Source organism: Aethalodelphis obliquidens, unplaced genomic scaffold (assembly GCF_003676395.1).
Source record: "Aethalodelphis obliquidens isolate GAN/ISIS:26980383/991018 unplaced genomic scaffold, ASM367639v1 scaffold17, whole genome shotgun sequence".
Lineage (NCBI taxonomy): Eukaryota > Metazoa > Chordata > Mammalia > Artiodactyla > Delphinidae > Aethalodelphis > Aethalodelphis obliquidens.
The window spans coordinates 31,967,550-31,989,405 of NW_020837961.1; the positions used below are offsets into that span (position 1 = coordinate 31,967,550).

Genomic DNA, 21,856 nt, shown 5'->3' on the forward strand with positions numbered 1-21,856 from the left:
AAAAAAAAAAAAAAAAAAAAAAAAAGAAAGAAATAAAGGAAAAAGAAATTAAACAATAGCAAATATCAATAAAACTAAAAGCTGGTTCTTTGAGTAGATAAAAAAAAATTCATAAACCATTAGCCAGACTCATCAAGAAAAAAAGGGAAAAGACTCAAATCAGTAGAATTAGAAATGAAAAAGGAGGAGTAACAACTGACACTGCAGAAATACAGAGGATCATGAGAGATTACTAAAAGCAACTATATACCAATAAAATGGACAACCTGGAAGAAATGGACAAATTCTTAGAAATGCACAACCTTCTGAGACTGAACAAGGAAGAAATAGAAACTATAAACAGACCAATCACAAGCACTGACGTTGAAACTGTGATTAAAAATCTTCCAACAAGCAAAAGTCCAGGACCTGATGGCTTCACAGGTGAATTCTACCAAACATTTAGAGAACAGGTAACACCTATCCTTCTCAAACTCTTCCAAAATATGGCAGAGAGAGGAACACTCCCAAACTCATTCTACGAGGCCACCATCACCCTGATACCAAAACCAGAAAAAGATGTCACAAAAAAAGAAAATTACAGGCCAATGTCACTGATGAACATAGGTGCAAAAATCCTCAACAAAATACTAGCAAACAGAATCCAACAGCACATTAAAAGGATCATATACCATGATCAAGTGGGGTTTATCTCAGGAATGCAAGGATTCTTTAGTATAGGCAAATCAATCAATGTGATACACCAAATTAACAAACTGAAGGCTAAAAACCATATGATCATCTCAATAGATGCAGAAATAGCTTTTGAGAAAATTCAACAACGATTTATGATAAAAAACCCTGCAGAAAGTAGCCATAGAGGGAACTTACCTCAACCTAATAAAGGCCATATATGACAAACTCACAGCCAACATCATTCTCAATGGTGAAAAACTGAAACCATTTCCACTGAGATCAGGAACAAGACAATGTTGCCCACTCTCACCACTATTATTCAACATAGTTTTGGAAGTTTTAGCCAGAGCAGTCAGAAAAGAAAAAGAAATAAAAGGAATCCAAATTGGAAAAGAAGTAAAACTGTCACTGTTTGCAGATGACATAATACTATACATAGAGAATCTTAAAGATGCTACCAGAAAACTACTAACGCTAAACAATGAATTTGGTAAAGTAGCAGTTTACAAAATTAATGCACAGAAATCTCTTGCATTCTTATATACTAATGATAAGAAATCTGAAAGAGAATTTAAGGAAACACTCCCATTTACCACTGCACCAAAAGTATAAAATACCTAGGAATAAACCTACCTAAGGAGACAAAAGACCTGTCCGCAGAAAACTGTAAGACACTGATGAAAGAAATTAAAGATGATACAACCAGATGGAGAGATAGTCCATGTTCTTGGATTGGAAGAATCAACATTGTGAAAATGACTATACTACCCAAAGCAATCTACAGATTCAGTGCAATCCCTTTCAAACTACTAATGGCATTTTTCACAGAACTAGAACAAAAATATGACAATTTGTATGGAAATACAAAAGACCCTGAAGAGCCAAAGCAATCTTGAGAAAGAAAAATGGAGCTGGAGGAATCAGGCTCCCTGACTTCAGACTACACTACAAAGTTACAGTAATCAAGACAGTATGGTACTGGCACAAAAACAGAAATATAGATCAATGGAACAGGATAGAAAGCCCAGAGATAAACCCATGCACATATGGTCACCTTATCGTTGATAAAGGAGGCCAGAATATACAATGGAGAAAAGGCAGCCTCTTCAATAAGTGGTGTTGGGAAAACTGGACAGCTACATGTGAAAGAATGAATTTAGAACACTCCCTAACACCATACAGAAAAATAAACTCAAAATGGATTAAAGACCTAAATGTAAGACCAGACACTATAAAACTAGTAGAGGAAAACATAGGCAGAACACTCTATAATATAAATCACAGCAAGATCCTTTTGACCCACCTCCTAGAGAAATGGAAATAAAAACAAAAATAAACAAATGGGACCTAATGTAACTTAAAAGCTTTTGCATAGCAAAGGAAACCATAAACAAGACGAAAAGACAACCCTCAGAATAGGAGAAAATATTTGCAAATGAAGCAACTGACAAAGGATTCATCTCCAAAATATACAAGCAGCTCATGTAGCTCAATATCAAAAAAACAAACAACCCAATCCAAAAATGGGCAGAAGACCTAAATGGACATTTCTCCAAAGAAGATATACAGGTTGCCAACAAACACGTGAAACGATGCTCAACATCACTAGTCATTAGAGAAATGCAAATGAAACTACAATGAAGTATCAGCTCTCAACGGTCAGAATGGCCATCAACAAAAAATCTGCAAAGAGTAAATGCTGGAGAGGGTGTGGAGAAAAGGGAACCCTCTTGCACTGTTGGTAGGAATGTAAATTGATACAGCCACTGTGGAGAACAGTATGGAGGTTCCTTAGAAAACTGAAAATAGAACTACCATACGACACAGCAATCCCACTACTGGGCATATACCCTGAGAAAACCATAATTCAAAAAGAGTCATGTACCACAATGTTCATTGCAGTACTACTTACAATAGCCAGGACATGGAAGCAACCAAAGTGTCCATCAACAGATGAATGGATAAAGAAGATGTGGCACATATATACAATGGAGTATTACTCAGCCATAAAAAGAAACGAAACTGAGTTATTTGTAGTGAGGTGGATGGACCTAGGGTCTGTCATACAGAGTGAAGTAAGTCAGAAAGAGAAAAAGAAATATTGTATGCTAACAGATATATATGGAATCTAAAAAAAAAGTAGAAAAGGTACTGAAGAAACTAGGGGCAGGACAGGAATAAACATATAGACATAGAGAATGGACTTGAGGACATAGGGAGGGGGAAGGGTAAGCTGGGACAGAGTGAGAGAGTGGCATGGACCTATATACACTACCAAATGTAAAATAGATAGCTAGTGGGAAGCAGCTGCATAGCACAGGGAGATCAGCTCAGTGCTTTGTGACCACCTAGAAGGGTGGAATAGGCAGGGTGGGAGGGAGACACAAGAGGGAGGGGATATGGGGATATATGTATACATATAGCTGATTCACTTTGCTATACAGCAGAAACTAACACAACATTGTAAAGCATTTATATCCAATAAAGATGTTAAAAAAAGATGTAAAAATTTTAAAAAAGAAAAAGAAAAGAGCCAGGAACCTCATGAATATGTTCAAAGCTCTAGCAGGTCCTACATAATCTTAAATGAGAAGAGAAACAAGTTAAAAGTTAGGTTATGTTTGGATGATAAGGCTATTTAGGTCAGCTTTTGTGGAAACATGTTCAGCAAATTCCATCTCAAAGATATTAAACTGAGCAGTGTATTAAGTTCAGGTTTTTGGATCCTGTTCATGCAGAGCACAATAAAAAAGCTGGAAACCAGTGCTGGAATCAGCTACTTGTGCTCTGGGAACCATTTCCAGGCCCAGTGTTTGCAGATGTCACCAAGAGTTCCTGAAATGGCTGAGTTCTGATGTTGGCTCTTGTAGTGAACCTACAAGTAGGATGTACAGCATGGGGCAAAGTCAAAGCCGCAGCATGGGGAAAGCTCAGACTCACGTGCTGGATCTCACCTTGAGCTAAAGATTGTCATCAGAGACATGCAGGGGAAGGGGGCTACACCACCTGTTCCTTTGGGGCAATACAGTAATAGATGGACAGATGGGCAAAGAAGTAGAATATACTCCACTGTATTTTCAGTTGTATCTATGAGCCAACCCAGAACAGTTCCAATGGCTCCACAGCTCCAATGAGACCCAAATCTGTCCTTGACCCCGAGGGCATCTTTAGACTCCTGGCTTTGTCAAAGTGTCAGACTGGATCATCTTAAGAGATGCCACGATCACAGTCACCTGGTTACCTCCAAGGTATCCTTAGGACCACAGTGGCCCTCTGGGTAGCCATAAAATAGCACAGATGTGTGACAGAAGGACACAGGAACAGGAACCTCAGGGAGAAGTGGGGTGACTAACAGGGTCTAGTTTTGGGGTGGGGGGAGTGGAGAACAGTCAAAAGCAACGTCCCTGGAGAGGCATTCTAGGCAGTACAACTGTGTAGTGAGCAACAGGAAACAACTTGGGCAGACCACTCCAGCTAATCAACAGTTGTAGCCTGAGCCACCAAGGGTCAGAACCTCCAATGGCAACAAGCCCTTCAAGGGACCTCTGACTCATGGGCAGGTGTATCTGTGGTATAGCCAGTGTGTGAACTCCACATTGATGGACGCAGTGAAGAAAATTTGTCCAAGTGGAATATAGAGGGTGTTCATTTTAATTGACAAGGCAATGGTGACATGGCAGCACATGGATGCATTTGCTTAAAGAACAAACAAACCCCTCCCCCCAAGATTCCCCTTTTTAAATAAATGTTCAAAATTACCTAAATTTACATATTATAGGGAACTCAAAAGAATTCCTTTAGATCCCATGCTATGTAGGAAGTAATATTTATGATGGGTAAAAAGAAAATAAAATACTGGTCTAAGCCAGCCCTTCATATGTCACAGGCAAGTCTTCTTATACAACGACCAGTCCAAGACCCGAACCATGGAGAGTGTTAATTGAGGACCTTTCTCCTCTGCAACGTTTCTCCACTCAGGCCATACTCAGGTCTAAACCATTGGTTCTCAGCATGCGGTCCCAGGACCAGTAACATCAGTATCACTTGGGAACTTGTTCATGTGCAAATTATTTGGTTCCTATTGAATCAAAAACTCTGGGGGTGGGACCTGGGAATCTGACTGAAGGAGCCCGCCAGGTGATTCTGATGTGCCCTGAGATGTGAGCACCACTGCTCTCCACATTGCAGTAGCCTGGTCTCGGGTCCAACAAGCCCAGGGTATGACTCTGAGGCTATGAGATGGGAAGGCTTCAGTGGGCGTGCTTGGATGGGATTGGTCTGTGACAATGGGATCCCGCTCTGTGTGGCCAAGGTCAGCGCAGTGTCTGCCTTATCACACTTCCTTGGATATGGAAACCATCAATGCCAAGATAGTTTATTGCTAATGAAACAAAGTTAGACAGACTCAGTCTTTTGTTTCTGCCATTCCTAATCCTCCTGTCCTGGGCCACTGGCAGAAGTAGTTCATGCCCAAAAGGAAAATTGGGTTACTTAAACCAGGGTTTCTCAATCTTGGCACTATTGACATTTTTGTCATGAGGAGCTGTCCTGTGCATTTTCAGCGGCATCCCTGGCCTCTACCCACTACATTCCAGTAGCAGCTCCTATCCCCCCTCCCCTCCCGCTAAGACGTGACCATCACAAATGTTTCCAGATGTTGCTTCCGAGAGCAAAACTGTACTGGGTTGAGAGCCACCAACTGAAACCAAACCATTTCCTTCAAAGTGGTGACAAAGGAGGGATGTGGTGGGAAGAGGAGCAGGTTTCCAGCGGCCCCCGGGGTGACTCACGTTGTCGGAATGACCATGCTTCTGTCTCCACTGCGCCAGCACTATCTGGGCGATGACCAGGGCACAGAGGAAGATCAAGACCATCTCCACGTGCACGGACTCATGGCCGTGCATCCTGTACATCCTCTCCTGCCGCAGGCTGGAACCAGCAAAGGAGGTCAGCTGAAAAAGCCCTCAACTCCTGCACATTTAGCAGAACAAGAAAAATAGGTGGGATTCATAAGAAGCAACTGGGAATTTCAAATGTAGGGCTTTTGAAGCTTTGATTACAAAGTTTTCCAAAGTCCTTCTTGGTTCTTCCCTTTCCCCTGGGCTTGGGGAAGGGACAGCTGAAAGGAGGAGCCTGAGTTTGTCAGCAAAACCAATTCCTCTCAGCCCTTAGCTTTCCCGTGTGCTTTTGGCCTCAGCCTTGTCCTTTCAAGGAAAGTGATGGGGCCAAAAGCTCACTGATGGGCCCTGGGAAGACCTGGGTTCTAGCCCCTGATCTGCCACGTTGATCACCTTGGGAAAGTCACTTATTCTATTTGAGCCTCAGTTTCCTCATTTGCAAATCTCAAATGATGATCCCTCTGTACCTCACAGGATTGGTCTAAAACTGTAAAGCACATATATATTTTATTTGTACCTATATGAAGAATAATAATTGCTATTAGGTTGAATCATATGAAATTGCCATTTTTGAAAGTAAAAAAAAAGAACAGTCAAATATTGGTAATTTCAAGTAATTGCTAACATTCTCAAGTACAAGGATATCCTGCAGATGGTGCCTGTGAAGAGAATATTATCTGCGGGGCTACAGAAAACTCCTGGGTTGTATAAATCATTTTCATTATAAGGAGAAAGAAGAGGCCTAATTATTATCTTAGGCGCAAACATTCAGAGGATGGCTAAATGCTTCAGTGTTTAGTTGGACTCTTTAATTTTATACAATGGTAGAGAAAACCACTAAAATATTATGTCATCTGGTTTAACTTCCTACAGCAGAAGTGGTCTCTAAGGGAGTCTAGAGCAGAGGCTCTTGACCTGGTCTGTGAGTTGGAAATCACTGGGGAGCTTTTAAAAATCACAGTGCCCAGGCTGGACCCCAGATCAATGAAGTGAGCATTGCTGGGTGTTCTGGGCTGAACTGCGTCCCCTCAAAATTCATATGTTGAAGTCCTAACCCCTAGGACCTCGGAATGTGACTGTGTTTGGAGAGGGGGTCTTTAAGGAGGCAATTAAGGTAAATGAGGTTGTTAGGACGGGTCCTAATCCAACATGACTGGTGTCCTTATACGTGAGGACACAGACTCCCACAGGGAAGACACAAGGAGAAGGTGGCCACCTGCAAGCCAAGGACGGAGGCTTTAGAAGAAATCAAAGCCTGCCGACCTCTGGATCTTAGACTTCTAGCCTCCAGTCTGTGAGAAAATAGATTTCTGTTGTTATAGCACTCAGTCTGTGGTGCTTTGCTATGGCAGCCTGAGCAAACTGATAGAGATTTCCAGAATGGGATCCAGGCATCAGTAATTTTTAAAGTTCCCTGTGTGATTTTAAGGTGCAGCCAAGATTGGGATTCACTGGCCTAGAGGAGAGAGCAGTCCGAGATCAAGATTAGGGAAAAGGGGGAAAAGTATGAATCTTGCCAATCAATTATTTTATAAATACTGGTTAGCATTATCTTTCACCCCAAGTGGGGAACCATCAGTCACAAAATCTCTTAGTGTCCACTTATGACTGGTCACAATATATATTTAGTTAGAGCACTGATCAAAAAGCACTCCAGGGTAACATTCTGGGACCTTTTAAAGGCACTTGTTGGGTACCTGGGTTGAGTCTTTGTCTTTACCAGCAATTCTACAGAGCTGCCTCAGTAAGAGCCCCATCCAAATCCCAGGGGTGCCCCCTGCTGGAGAATGCACAGAAATGAGCCCACAGACCCTCAAATATTCCTGCTTGAGTTCAACTTTCCTGAGATGGAATCTGAGAATGTTAGTGTTGGGAGGTACCATAGATGTACTGAGACCCCTTCATTTATCAAAGGAAGAAGCTGAAATCCACATCAGGTAAGCAACCTGCATAAAATTACATGGCTATTAGTTTCTGTGTTGGAAGCTTAGCTTAGGAGCCGAGAATGATTTCTAGAAGCTCTTTTAAAAATATATTCACTCTTCTGAAGAAATGGGAAGTGCAAAAACAATAAAAGGGTACAAGCACTTAGTTATAGTTTTTACAGCCCCAAATACCAAATAACTATTTAATATTTTCTGTAATGAGTGGACTTCAACTTAGGCCATGTAGATAGAAGAGTGAATTTATCATCAGTCTAAAAGAGGGCTTGCATAGATATCAAACAAAATATACTTTATGACATTAATCTATTTTGTGCATATACAGTAAAATGCATCTCAGATGGTTAACCTATGTGGAAGTACTTTGGAAAGTATAAAGTAGTGTACAAATGTAATAAACATTTCTACTTTGATTAGGAATACATTCATAATTGACAACCATAAAGCAAAAAAGGAGGAACATTTCACTTTTATTTCATTTGGTGTCCATAGGGGTCCAATGGTCCCACAGTAGGTGCCACAGCACAGGGGAAACAGCCTATAAAGAAAACCAGATGTGTCTTGTGCCTCAGAGGACAAGGACATACAAGGACATGTATTGAGGGACATACGCATTTGTGGGACTGCATGGAGCCTACTGCAGAAAACAGATGAAATCCCTGTGGCTTTGGTCTATACAATCACTGTGCACACATGGCCATGCTAACCCATCTTCTATCCTGGGAAATTTATAAATAAAATGATGGCTTCATTTAATTTCTCAAACTGTTAAGATGGAAGTCTAATTTTAGTATACCAGCTATAAAAAAATACAAATCACTTACTTCCACTCATCATCTGCAGAAAGCTTTGTCTGAGAATCTGAAAAACAGAAAAATTTTTCTTGTTTTCTTAGCTTGCATTTTACAACATTACATGAGAAACCCAAACCATGAAAAAGAGTGATGTTTCTTAGTACTGGAATAATTTAGGATGAAAGTGCTAATAAAATATTTGCTTATGGAACAAAAACACACATACACATACACACCCTAAACAAAACAGTAATCAGGTCACTATTAATAAATACTTGATTCTTCTGTCTAAGGTCAGAGAACCAGATGAGGCCCCATTCCTGTGGTTTTGTCTGGCAATTCAGTCAAGGTTGTAGGGAGTGGCCTCCTAATGGGCAATGTTACCCTGGCTTCTGGTATATGATCTGTGAATTGGAGAACCTCTGAAAAACATCTGTTTTGCTGGTGTCTTAAATGATGCCAATGAGTAAATATCATCTCCAAGTTCAAGGTTTTAGAGTCAGAGCTGACCAGTTACTTGTTCGCAGCATTTTTGTGTCCTCCTGTTAATTTAATTTAAACCCTGACCCCAGGGAAGGGCGGTAATGTGGCCTTGCCCTTGCACACTGAGCGGGAGAGCATAGAGACCGTCCCCAGGAAGTGCTTTAGGCTGACCCACAGAGTGTTCCCACATGCTGCCTGCCTTCCGCTGGTCACTGCTAATCCACTACCTTGGGTCATTTGAAGCCTTTAAGGCCAATCTTCGAAAAGACATCATCGTATAACCTTCATGGAGAACACAGGCTGCTTAATCTCTAGTCCAGTAGCATCAAAAGCTAAAAATCCCTAATGATGGCAAAGAAGAGAAGGCAAATAAAGCATCTGTTACACAAATCTGACATTAACCAGCTTTTTTTCCCTTTGTTTTCTTCAAATGGAATAAACAATTCTGACAGATGGAAAGAAACAGCGCCATTCTTATTTCAGGCTAGGCTTTCTCTGACTTGAGGTCAACAGGTTCCGTAAAACACCTATGCCTTGGTCAGAGGCTGCAGAGGTTCCCTTGTAAGAGAGATGAAAGCTCCAGGTGATACAGCTAAGCAGAGGCTTGGGCAGTATCTGCACAATGCGAGGGCTGGCTGGATGATGCCAGGAGAGGAAGTGGGTGAGGCAGCAGGGGATGCTGGCAGCTTCTCCCGGGCTCTCTGCCCACTGGTGGTCCCACCAGGTGGTCCCTGATATCCAACTGGAGGTCACAGCACCTGGGCTCAAGGCTGCTTTCCAGGAGCAAAACCTTAGTGGCAACCCTCAGGGAAGAGCGGTACCCGAGTCCCCTCCTTTTGTCTGATAGGGCCCACTTGTCTGACATCTGCTTTGGGGGAGAAAACACTGGATGGGCTTGGAGCCCTGAGCCATGCAGCCACCCAGCACCACCCAGCACCACCCAGCACTAAACATCGAACTGACTGGGGCTTTGGGTGACCCAGGGCACGTCACCAACCTGTGTTTGTCTCCATTTCCTTCTTAGAGACTGGAGATTGACGTAAAAGCTGCTCTTGTCTACTTCACTGGAGTACTGTGAGTATAAATAAGGCAATAGATGAGAGTTTTGTAAGAAGGTGCTTCACCCAAGGGCCAATTATCTCAGTAAAAGTTGTAACCAAAGACTCCCTGGGTCCTTTTCCTTTTGCTATTCAAGATCTTTGGGTTCACAGTGCTTTTTGTTCAGATAACCTTAAAACAGGGAACTGGGTGTTTTGTTGAGAAGATAAATTCCCTTTGACTTTTACAAGCAATATAGCCCCGGGCATAAATGTGTAGCTATCTATCAGATTCTAAGCCCTTTTTTTATTGAAGTATAGTTGATTTACCATATTATATTAGTTTCAGGTGTACAGCAGAGTGATTCAGTATTTTATAGATTATACTCCATTAAAAGTTATTACAAAATAATGCTATAATTCTCTGTGCTATACAGGATAACCTTGTTGCTTATCTATTTTATACATAGTAGTTTGTATCTCTTAATCCCACACCCCTAATTTGCCCTCCCACCTCCCTTTCCACTTGGGTAACCACTAGTTTGTTTTCTATATCTGTTAGTCTGTTTCTCAAGTCATTTTAAAAGAACTATGATAAATTATTCTACAGAAGACCAGGAAAGCTTAGGGAGTGGAAATTATAGCTGAAAAGATTTCTGCTAAATATTGGATATAGTTAAGAACTTCCTTAGATCAAGTGATATTGAAACAATATTCTTATTTCCTAGGGAACAAGCACACGATGATGATGATGGAAATGATAATGATATACTTAGGGACATCTCTTTCCTAGTAATAGTTCCCTATAGCACAATATTTTTTTCTAGGGTGGAATCTACTTTTGGACAATTTTTTTCTGGTATGTAAGCACATCTGGGATCCTAAGAGGATTTATTTTGGAAATTGAAATGACACTAAGACTTATGCTTATCTGAAGGATAAGCATAAGGATAGCCAGGAAAATTCAGAAGAAGAGTAAAGACTTGGCTTCTCAGCCACTGAAATCTATAATACAGCCACAGAAATTAATTGAAAGCATTACTGGCCCAGGAAAAAGAAGACAGATGAGTGAACGAAACACAGAGGCCAGGGACAGACCCAACTCCCTATGATAAGCAGTGAGAAATCAGTGAGAAAGAAATGGATTGTTCAATAAAGGGTGCTGAGACCCTTAGCTGGTCATTTGGGAAAAATGTAAAGCCGGATCCATACCCGGCTTCAGAAGGATCAAATATTTAAATGTAAAAAGGAAAATCTTAAAAGGGCTAGAAGTAAATATGGGTAAGTATTTGAATACTCACGCAGTGAAGAAGGCATTTCTAAGTATGACGTGGAGCCCAGAAATTGTAAAGTAAAAAAATCGATGAATTTTGAGGACATAAAAATCAAATACGTTAAAATCACCGATATTTGAAAGACAAATTAAACTGGAGAATATACAACATATGTGAAGGCAAGAAGTGAATAACTTGAATAGAAAAAGAGCTTTTGCAATTTAATCCAAAAGAGGCAAAACATTTCCAAAGGGCAAGGCACATGAACAAGAACTTCATAAAAGAGGAAATACAAATGGCTCATTTATGAAAAGATGTTTCAACTCACTAGTAAAACCTTTGGAAAAGCCTTTGTGAAAGAAGACTGATTGTGCTGAAGACCCTTGGGAAGGCTGAGGGGTGGAGGGGTCCTAGCACTTCTGGAAGTGTGGGTGCAGCTGGGTGAAAACAGAAGGTTCGGTTAAGAGTGGTGGGAGGCTTTGTGTCCTTCTCCCCTGCACCCCACCCCTAGGGCAATTGGATGGGGCTCAGAGGCCCAGGAGCTGGGAGGGAGGGCGGAGGCACTGAAAGCCTGTGTCTGGAGGAGGAATCCCAGTCCCGTCCTCTATTAGGCCCCACGGGCTTTGCCTTGCTCTACAAGGCCCTGTGCATCTCTAACCTGGAAACACAAAAACTTTTTTTTTGTCTTTTCTAACTCTTAAGAAAATATTTTGAAAGTTTTGTCGCTGGTTGAGTAGAAATTGACAGAAGATGGCTGGTGTAGAGTGGAGGCTCTCAGGTGGGTTGAGGGAGAAGGGCGGAAATAAAGAACAGCCCCAGCCCTGGGAAATCAGAGATAGAGTTTTTAATTTGCCCACCCCCCCAGGCCATCCGAAGCTGGTGTCTAAGCAGATGGGGTCCCCCTTGTAACCGCACTGCCTCTCTCCCTCCACTGCAGTGGGGTCGTTTGGAAGGAGCTAGGAACAGCCTGGAAATCCTAAGTCTGAGAAGTGAGGAGGTAAGGTGTGCGGCGGGGGCCCTTCCTACCCCGGGTCCTTGGGGCGTCTGATGGCACCAGCGCTCCTCCCTGGTTTCCGTGCTGCCGTGGGTTGAACTATGTCCCTCCACGCCCCGCCCCCCCCCCCCCCAAAGATATGGCCAATTCTTAACCTCTGGTACCCATGACTTGATCTTATTTGGAAATAGAGTCTTTGCAGATGTGATCAAGTTAAGGATCTTGGGATGGGATCATCCAGGATTTACAGTGGGCCTTAAAGCCAACGGCTGGTGTCCGTATAAGAGAAAGTCAGAGGGAGATTTGACACCCAGAGACACATAAGCACAGAGGAGAAACATGCAGGAGGAGGCCACGTGAAGACAGAGGCAGTGACTGGAGATAAGCAGCTATAAGCCAAAGACACTTGGAGTCCCCCGAGGCTGGAAGAGGCGAAGAAGGATTCACCCTAGAGTCCTTGGAGCAATCACGGCCCTGCCTATACGCAGGTTTTGGACTTCTGGCCTCCAGAGCTGTGAAAGAGTAAATTTCTAATGTTTTTTTTTTTTCCCTTTTCTGTCAATATTTCTTTTATTTTCTGTACTTTTAAAATAATTTTTATCAGAGTACAGTTGATTTACAATATTGTGTTAGTTTCAGGTGTACAGCACGGTGATTCAGTCATACATATACATGTATCTATTCTTTTTCAGATTCTTTTCCCATATAGGCCATTACAGAGTACTGAGTAGAGTTTCCTGTGCTATACACTAGGTCCTTATTAGTTATCTATTTTATATATAGTAGTGTCTGGATGTCATCCGAATCTCCCAATTTCTCTCTCCAGTAAATTCCTATTGTTACGGCAGCTCCGGGAAATGGATACACGCATGTCCAGCCCCAGCAGGTCTTTATACACTCCGGTTTGCAAGCAGCGGGGCGGGTGCGGAGGGCATGACCCCTGTAAGCTCTGGGTCAAGCAGGCTGCACAGGTCCCGGGTGGACCCTGCAGGCAGGCCTGGCAGAGCAGCTTGGCTTATAATCTTTAGACATGTGGCATGTGGGACTTTATTTGTACTCTTGCCCTGGGCCTATCAGATGCGGGCCTGCCACTTGGCGGGGGATGCTGGCTGCCAGACAGCACATGGAAGACCAGAGGACTCTTTGTAAAACCATCCAGGACTAGAGAAAAGACTTACAGATATGGACCGTCATCATTCTTCCCGTGAAAAGGCCCAGGTAGGTCCCCTTCCAGCTCAGCCTGCCCGTCAACAAGTTCTCTCTGCTTACGGAAGCTTCTGAACAGTGTTTTAGTGTCTCCCCTTAAATATAAACAGATGGCCAAAGATCACCAAGTCCTTGAGTCAGGAAAGGGTTCTGCAATGATGACAAGGACCCCAGGCTTTAAAAATGGAAACAAACAAAAGCTCTTAGAAATGAAAAATTTGAGAACAGAAATTGAAAATCTCATGGAAAAGTTGAAGATAATTTATGAAACTCCCTCAGAAAGAATAACCAAAAACCACCAACGGAGATGGAAAAGAAGAAAGAAAATATATGAAAATTAGAGAATCTGGCCAGGAAATCTCAAATCCAAAATAGAGCAGTTCCAGAACAAGACAACAAGATGGCTGAAAGTAAGAAATTTAAGAGAACTTCTACAAGAAAATTCCCAAGGATTGAAAGACACCTGTTTTCAAATGAAAGGACTCCCAGGTGCCCAGCACAATAAATGAAAAAGAGCCACGTCAAGTCACACCAGTTGGAAATTTGAAAATTGTGGCTCAGAAGGAAGAGCCTATCCAGAGAAAAAACGCAGGTCAAATGTAAAGCATCAAAACTCAGGATGGCACTGACCCCTGAACACCATCTCCACAAGTCACAAAGAGAGCAGAACAAAGTGTTCAAACTTCCAAGGGAAAATTACTTCTATAGACAAACTACCAATCAAGTCTGGAAGCAGAATGAAGGTATTTATGGACATGTAACATTTCAAAAACATTCGTCTCGCATGTGTCCTGTCTCAGGACGCTCGACTGAAACAACAGAGTAAAGTGAGAAAGAGAAAAACCGGATTTCCAGGAAAGAGGAGTGCCACCAGGACAGTCCCCTCCAGGTGAAGGGATGCCCCAGGAGGACGGTGGAGGGGCATCCAGGACTGGTGTCTGGGCCTCAGACTGGGGATGCGGCCAGCCTAGACCGGACCGGGCATGGGGGTTTCACCAAGTGCATCTCCAAGAAAAAGATGAAGTCAGGAGATCAGCCAGTGTGTTCTGGCATGTTGAGAAGATCCATACAATTCCAGCAGTGGGTTTGGGGATGGGTGACTGGTATACAGAAAACTCAGGAAACCAGAACATGAAACTCAAGGGAAAGCAGAATAGTACAGAGTGCATGTGTAGCGACCCGGCTGGGAGTGACTAGTACTCACTTGGGTCGCTAACGTAGGCAGTGAGTGAAGGCTTAGCCAAAATGTGTGATGTAACTAAATAGAGAGGATGGAAGAAAGGAAAGCAGTGTGGACAGGCTGGTGGGAGAGAGTATAGTTCTCATCATCCACGGTAGGGAATCAATCAGATAACACCAGAGACTAAATATCAAGAAATGCTGCGTGATCGTGTTATTGAAAATGTGGAACACATACCAGAAAAAATGGGTGGAAGGGTTGAAAATTGTTGCCTCTGGGGAGTGGAAATCAGGAATGGGGAAAGGTGAGTGAAAGTGAGAATGCTTTTTTTGTTTTAAGTCTTACAGAATTATGTATGAGTCTTTAAATTTGGGATGTACAAAACTTTAATAAAAATTAGCAATAAAAAGAAAAATTTCCCATAACAACAAGGTATAATTTTCACCGAAAAGAATGACAAGGGGGAATATAGCCCTCTCACGCGTGTCACGTGTGGGTGTACATCAAGACAGTTTCTCTGGAGAGAAGTTTGGCAACCCATATCAAAACTGTAAGTGTTTGTCTATTCTAGTGTAGAATGTTCTAGGAGTATTCTCTAAGGAAATGAAGAGACAATGAAGGATGACACAGGTGTTCATGTAATTTTATTTATAATATCGCAAAACTGGCAACAATCTACGTGTCAGTGTGTGAGGGATCAGTTAATGAGTTATGGTATCTCTCTGCAAAGGAAATCCATGTAGCTCTTTAGAATGATGGTGCAGAGCCATATCTATCAACGCAGAAATATTTCCATGACGTATGGTTAAGAAAAAATGCATGCTCCAAAAACAGCTGTGTATCATATGAACCTATCAGTGTCAATGTGCAGTTATATAGAATGAAGAACAGGGACATCCAGAAGAGAGAGCGATCCAGAAGAGTTACCAAAACGTAGCCATGACCCGTGGGTGGTGCTGGATCTTGGGATATTTACTTCTTTTTTCATATTCGTCTATACTGAATATATTCTACATGAACACGTCACTTAAAAGAAATCAAGCAGTCGTGTTTACTTGGCCCTCTCCTTGCCCCTTCTCCTTGTCTGTCAGTTGCCAAGCCCTTTTCTTCCTATCCCTGCATCATCATTCCAATCGACTTCTCTTCTCCTTTTAAGCCAAATCTCACTTTTGAGTTCTAGATTCTTCTAATGAAGTGACTCCTACACAAATCCACCTGGATGTCCCTCAGGCACACAAACTCAACCTGCCCCAAACCGAATACATTAATTTCACCCGAACTGCTCCCATTTCAGCGCCCCCCACCTCCCCCAATAGCCCCACATCCCATCTACCCAATCGCTCAAAGCAGAAACCTGGGGCACCATTGTTGATCTAACCCTCCGCCTCCAGCCTGTCACGCTCCCGTTGACGCTACCTCTAAAGACCTCGCAAACCACTTCTTTCCACCTCTATGGCCTCTATACCATCCACGTTTTCATTCATTCAACAAATATTTATTGACCACCTCCTGTGTGCCAGGCACTGAGTGGGGCTGGCATACAGTGGAGAATAAGACAGACGAGGTTGTGCTCTCATGAATAGAGCCTTGTGTGCGACAGAAAGGGTAGACAATAAACAAATAAACAAAACAATTACCTAATGGAGTAAATCCTAGAAGAAAATAAATACAATGTGTGATAAAGCATAATCGGCGGCGGGGGAGGGGTCCTGACTCTAGATGCGGGGCGGGAAGGCTCTCTGAGCCAGGAGAGATGGAGATGGAGCCAGGCACCAGGGTGCTCCTCTCCTCCCGGGGCCCTTGCCTTCGCTTTTCCCCTCTTCAAACAGTGAGGTGATCTTATCAAAAGCCAACTGATCACATTAGCATCCCCCTGGCCACCCTTGTTAACGTCCCTCATGAGGCCTCGTGTCTCTTTCTGGCCTCACCTCCGTCCACTGCCCCTGCACACCCTCTGCTCCAACTAAGCAGAACCTTCTGTCTCCTGAATGCTTTTTCTGCACCACCAGCCTCCCTGTGGGTTGCCCTGGACCCACTTCCTCCAGGAAGCCCTTCAGATTTGGCCCGTGAACACTGTTGCCACACTGCACCGTCACTGATGACAATTTCCATGTCTGAATCTGCAGGAGGGCAGGGCTGGGCCACCCCCCCCTGCCACTACTGAACCCCCACTGGTGCCGGTTCTCATCCTTTCTCACCCCAGCTGCTACCTTTCCCTTTCAACTCTTCCCTCATGACAATCCATCTGATAGAGGAATCTTGCTAAAACGAGTGACAAAGGCAGAACAGTGACCTCAAACTACTGATGTTCCTAGGGCACATGTGAGCCGGAGGAAAGGGTGTTAGGTTTGGAGCACTGCGTCCAGCGACAAGGAATTCATATTACGGGAGGAGGACAAAATTCCTGTGCATAGAGGGGAGGGGAGGGCTGTGAGGCAGAGAGCAGTTTTGGGGCAGAGGTGGGTCTTCTCGGGGGATGATAGAGCCTGCAAAGCAGATCTCAGTCAAGCAGAGGAGGGAACACATGAATCCACACTCTCTGCTCTCTTGCACTCCAACTTTGAGGCATCTCAAAAGCACACGAGGCTAGCTGACTCAGCAGACCCCAGGGGTGTCGCTGAGCTGGGGGCAGGTGGATGGTGGGGAATGGGGCGGACCTCTGCCACACAGAGGTTGGCTGGGAGCTGCGCAGACTGTGTCCCAGGTCATGGGGTTGTTTGCTCATTCGTCCACTCATTCACTCTTTCAGTGAATATTTCTTGACGTCCTGCCATTTGCCAGACTTTTTTCAGTGCTGGAAACCTAGTAGCTAGTAAAGCAGATGAAGTGCCTGCTCTCTTGGACCTTGGGAGGTGTCGGAGGCTCTTAGAGAAACAAATACACAAATAGACTACTTCAGGTGGCAATGGCGATGAAGGAAAATAAAACAGGGTGAGGTTCAGAGTGAGAGGGTGATATAATATATAGGGGGGTTAGTAAATTTTTACTGGGTGTTCAGTAACCCTATCTATTTTTCTTTTGTTTTCCCCGGCTCTTGTAAAGTCTGGTTTAAACCAGCACTTCTCAAACTTTGATGTGCAGTTATCCAGGGGTCTGGTTAAAATGCAGATTTTAATTCAGTACTTCTGGGGTGGGGACTCAGACTCTCACTTCTAAATAACTCTCAGGTGACACCTTGGCTTCTGGTCCCTGGACCACACAGCTCTGCCTTTGGGGCTAAGGGGAAAGCTGTGGGTCCCTCCCAGTTAACAGAGGGACCATGCCTCCTGAGGGCGGTGGCAAGACAGTGATGTCAGCCTTAAGGGAGAGCAAACAGCAGCAGCAAAAGTGACCCTTGCCAGTCTTCTGGCCCTCCTGGTGTGCAGAGGTCTTCATGCATAACTCTCTCTGGATGATCCGGGTTTGGAACCAGCAAGGAAGCCATGGAGTTTCTTTAGAGCTTCTCCATTTTGGAGACAAACTCCCAAATGCATAGTGCGGGACATGAGGCCTGCAGCAGCCTAGCTCTCTCCCTTATCTTTCACTACAAGCCTTCATGAACCCTGGATTTCTACCAGGGTCACAGTGAGTACTGCTCCCTCTCCCCTTTCCCCAGGGTCTCCATTCCCCAACAATGTTCTTCACCTCCAAGCAATTTGGTACTGCTGTTCCCTCCGTTTAGAATTTCCATTCCCCTCATGGTCACAAAGTCAGATCTCACCCATCCTCCGAGGCCCAGCTCAAATGCCATGCCCCCCACCAGCCTTGCCCATCCCCCCTGCCAGGAGCAATCCCTTGCTTCTTAGAAATCCTACAAAGCTTCACTTGAACCTGTTTTTGGTTCAGTGATTTCTTCCTACCCTCAATGAGTTATTTGTGTCCTAGTTCTACTTTCCTTCCAGGATGTGAGCTCCGAGAGGAAAGGCCCACCTCTAATCGTATTCTTCCCCCCCTCCCTACCCCAGTTCCCAGTACCTGGTCATGACCTAAGAATTGTCCTATGAATGAAAAATAAATGAACGATTGGGTTTGAAATCACCACCAGCAGGAGGAAGAACGTGCTAGCCCAGTGATTCTCAAAGCTCAAGCAGTAGCACCCTCTGAGAACTGGATAGATTGCAAATGGTCAGGCCCTACCCCAGAGGTGAGGCTTGGAGATCCTGGGGGCAGAGCCCAGCAATTGATCTACATCTACTTTTCAACCAGCCCTCCAAGTGGCTCTGACACTTGCTCCAGAGTGAGAACCATAGAGCTGAGCCTGATGTACGTCCATTATTCCTCAGCTGTCCTCCTCCAGTGCCTCTGGCCTTCACCCGGTTCCGCCAGGGAGCAAGGAGGAGAGAGGGGTGCAGCCAGCATGGAGGGCAGGGAATGGATGGATAGGGCTGAGCAGAAGGCTCATGCTGGAAGAGACAGAGTGGGTGGGGAGACATGGAGGGAAGGAGGAGAGAGGAAAAGAGGGGAAGGGGAGAAGGAAGGGGAGAAGAAAAGGAAAGAGGCAGAGAGGGAAATGGAGAGGAGCTCGGCCTCCTGGGGTGGGGTGGGGCGGGGTGAAGAGACAGCATTTTCCAGAAGGTCATCCCTCCCTCCATCCCCAGCCAGTCCACACCGGGTGCTGGCGAGGGACCCTGGGGACCTATCTGTGGGGCCTCCCAGCCCCTGTGCGGGCCTTGGGACCCCAGCCTGGTGTTCCCCTATACCCGCACCCCACACCCGGTACTTGCTCGTGCTGGGGAGTCGCCTCCAGCCCCGGCGTCGCCCACGCGGCCATATCTCCGGTGCACACAGCTGCTGCCGAGGGTCTCCGAGTCTGCGGGCGGGGGCTGCCCAGATGCCCAGCCCCAGGCAGTGCGGTCCCGGTACCAGCACGGGGAGCCTCCTGCAGAGCAGGGACGCTCATGATGGTCACCATCACCACTGAGGAGACTCTCTGGGTCTCGGGGCCCTCTGCAGTGTAGCCATTCCATCAGCCGCCTTCACTAGTGAAAGGTCCTGCCCCCCCCCCCCCCCACTTCTCGTGCTCTGGGCTGGACCCAGCGGCTCTGTTACCAGGCTACAGAAAGGATAAGATGTAGGGAGTCTAAGAGTGAGCAGTGGAGATGAGAGAGGAGCAAGGACGAGTGAGGTCATTTTCTCCTCAGTTCTCTCCCTCAAAAGTGTTCATCAGAAGACAAGAGTTCAGGTGATGGTCCATATGCTCAGAGACTGACTCTCTGCTGCCTGCCCAGCCCCCTGCCCCTTCCTCCTCAGTTATCTGCAGGCTCAGTCAGGTGGGACAGCTCCCTGGTACAGTCCCATTGGCCCCTCCACAGATGGCAAAGGAGGGAAACTCCACTGTGGGAGAATGCAGAGCCCCTTCACCACTGTGCTCCTCCAGGACCTGGGCCTTCCCCTGGAACATCACCTGAAGTCTTGTCTTCTGGGTCCAGCCCATGTAATTTGCAACTTTGTTTCCCAAATTGAATGGTTGGCAGCTGACTCCATCATCAATGTGGAAAAGATGAACTTTAGTCCTGTTGTTTAGTGGTAATTTCTTCAGCATGTTAGCCCCAGTCTGCTGACCCCATCCTCTCCTGGTCTAGAACCCCAAGGTGATTGCAATGATGTAAGAGAAGAAATGAGATAATGTCATAAAGGTGCTTGAAAAACAAGGTGGAATCAAGACTAGATAGAAAAATATGGTATATTGTACAGGAAGAGAGAAATAGACCCATGGGACGGAGCAGAAAGACTCCAAATGGACACATGCATTGACAGGAACTATTTTTATGAGAAGAATGGCAAATCAGCAGGGAAAGGATGGACTGGGTAGTAATTAGCTTATCCATGTGAAAAAAGTTACAGCATAACAAGACAAACAGATGGTTTAAAAAGCAAAACTTTAAAACTTTTAAAAGAATATCTTTGTCATATCAATATAGTAAAGATATATTAAACAAGAGTCAAGAAGAACAAACCATGAAGGAAAAGATTCATAAGTTAGTCTACGTTAAAATGTAAAATATTTGGGCTTCCCTGGTGGTGCAGTGGTTGGGAGTCCGTCTGCCGATGCAGGGGACACGGGTTCGTGCCCTGGTCCGGGAAGATCCCACATGCCATGGAGTGGCTGGGCCCATGAGCCATGGCCGCTGAGCCTGCGCATCCGGAGCCTGTGCTCTGCAATGGGAGAGGTCACGACAGTGAGAGGCCCACATACCACACACACACACACAAAAGTAAAATTTCTGTACAATGGAAAGTTGCCATTAAAAAGAAGCAAGCTGAGAGGAGAGACAGCAGAAGCAAGAAGAACTACAATCCTGCAGCCTGTGGAACAAAAACCACATTCACAGAAAGACAGACAAGATGAAAAGGCAGAGGGCTATGTACCAGATGAAAGAACAAGATAAAACCCCAGAAAAACAACTAAATGAAGTGGAGATAGGCAACCTTCCAGAAAAAGAATTCAAAATAATGATAAGGAAGATGATCCAGGACCTCGGAAAAAGAATGGAGGCAAAGATCGAGAAGATGCAAGAACTGTTTAACAAAGACCTAGAAGAATTAAAGAACAAAAAAACAGAGATGAACAATGCAATAACTGAAATGAAAACTACACTAGAAGGAATCAGTAGAAGAATAACTGAGGCAGAAGAATGGATAAGTGACCTGGAAGACAGAACGGTGGAATTCACTGCTGCAGAACAGAATAAAGAAAAAAGAATGGACAGAAATGAAGACAGGGCTTCCCTGGTGGCGCAGTGGTTGAGAGTCAGCCTGCCAATACAGGGGGCATGGGTTCATGCCCCAGTCTGGGAAGGTCCCACATACCGCAGAGCAGCTGGGCCCATAAGCCATGGCTGCTGAGCCTGTGCGTCCAGAGCCTGTGCTCTGCAATGGGATAGGCCACAACAGTGAGAGGCCCTTGTACCGCAAAAAAAATAAGAAATGAAGACCGCCTAAGAGACCTCTGGGACAACATTAAATGCAACAACATTCACATTATAGGGGTCCCAGAAGGAGAAGAGAGAGAGAAAGGACCAGAGAAGATATTTGAAGAGATTATAGTTGAAAACTTCCCTAACATAGGTAAGGAAATAGCCACCCAAGTCTGGGAAGTACAGTCCCATACAGGATAAACCCAAGGAGAAACACACCGAGACACATAGTAATCAAATTGGCAAAAATGAAGACAAAGAAAAATTATTAAAAGCAGCAAGGGAAAAATGACAAAAAATATACAAGGGAATTCCCATATGGTTAACAGCTGATTTCTCAGCAGAAACTCTACAAGCCAGAAGGGAGTGGCATGATATACTTAAAGTGATGAAAGGGAAGAAACTACAACCAAGATTACTCTACCCGGCAAGGATCTCATTCAGATTCAATGGAGAAATCAAAAGCTTTACAGACA

General features: G+C 44.5%; 1 protein-coding gene across 1 annotated transcript in view; it reads right to left on the reverse strand.

Annotated features, from left to right (window-relative positions):
* Nucleotides 1-19,375, reverse strand: part of RNF175 (ring finger protein 175) — a 77,266-nt gene extending 57,891 nt beyond the window's left edge. The window contains 3 exon segments of the mRNA XM_027117122.1: nucleotides 5,466-5,604; nucleotides 8,341-8,377; nucleotides 19,177-19,375. Coding sequence (XP_026972923.1) covers nucleotides 5,466-5,604; nucleotides 8,341-8,377; nucleotides 19,177-19,375 — 375 coding nt within the window.
* Between the last annotated feature and the right edge of the window lie 2,481 nt (nucleotides 19,376-21,856).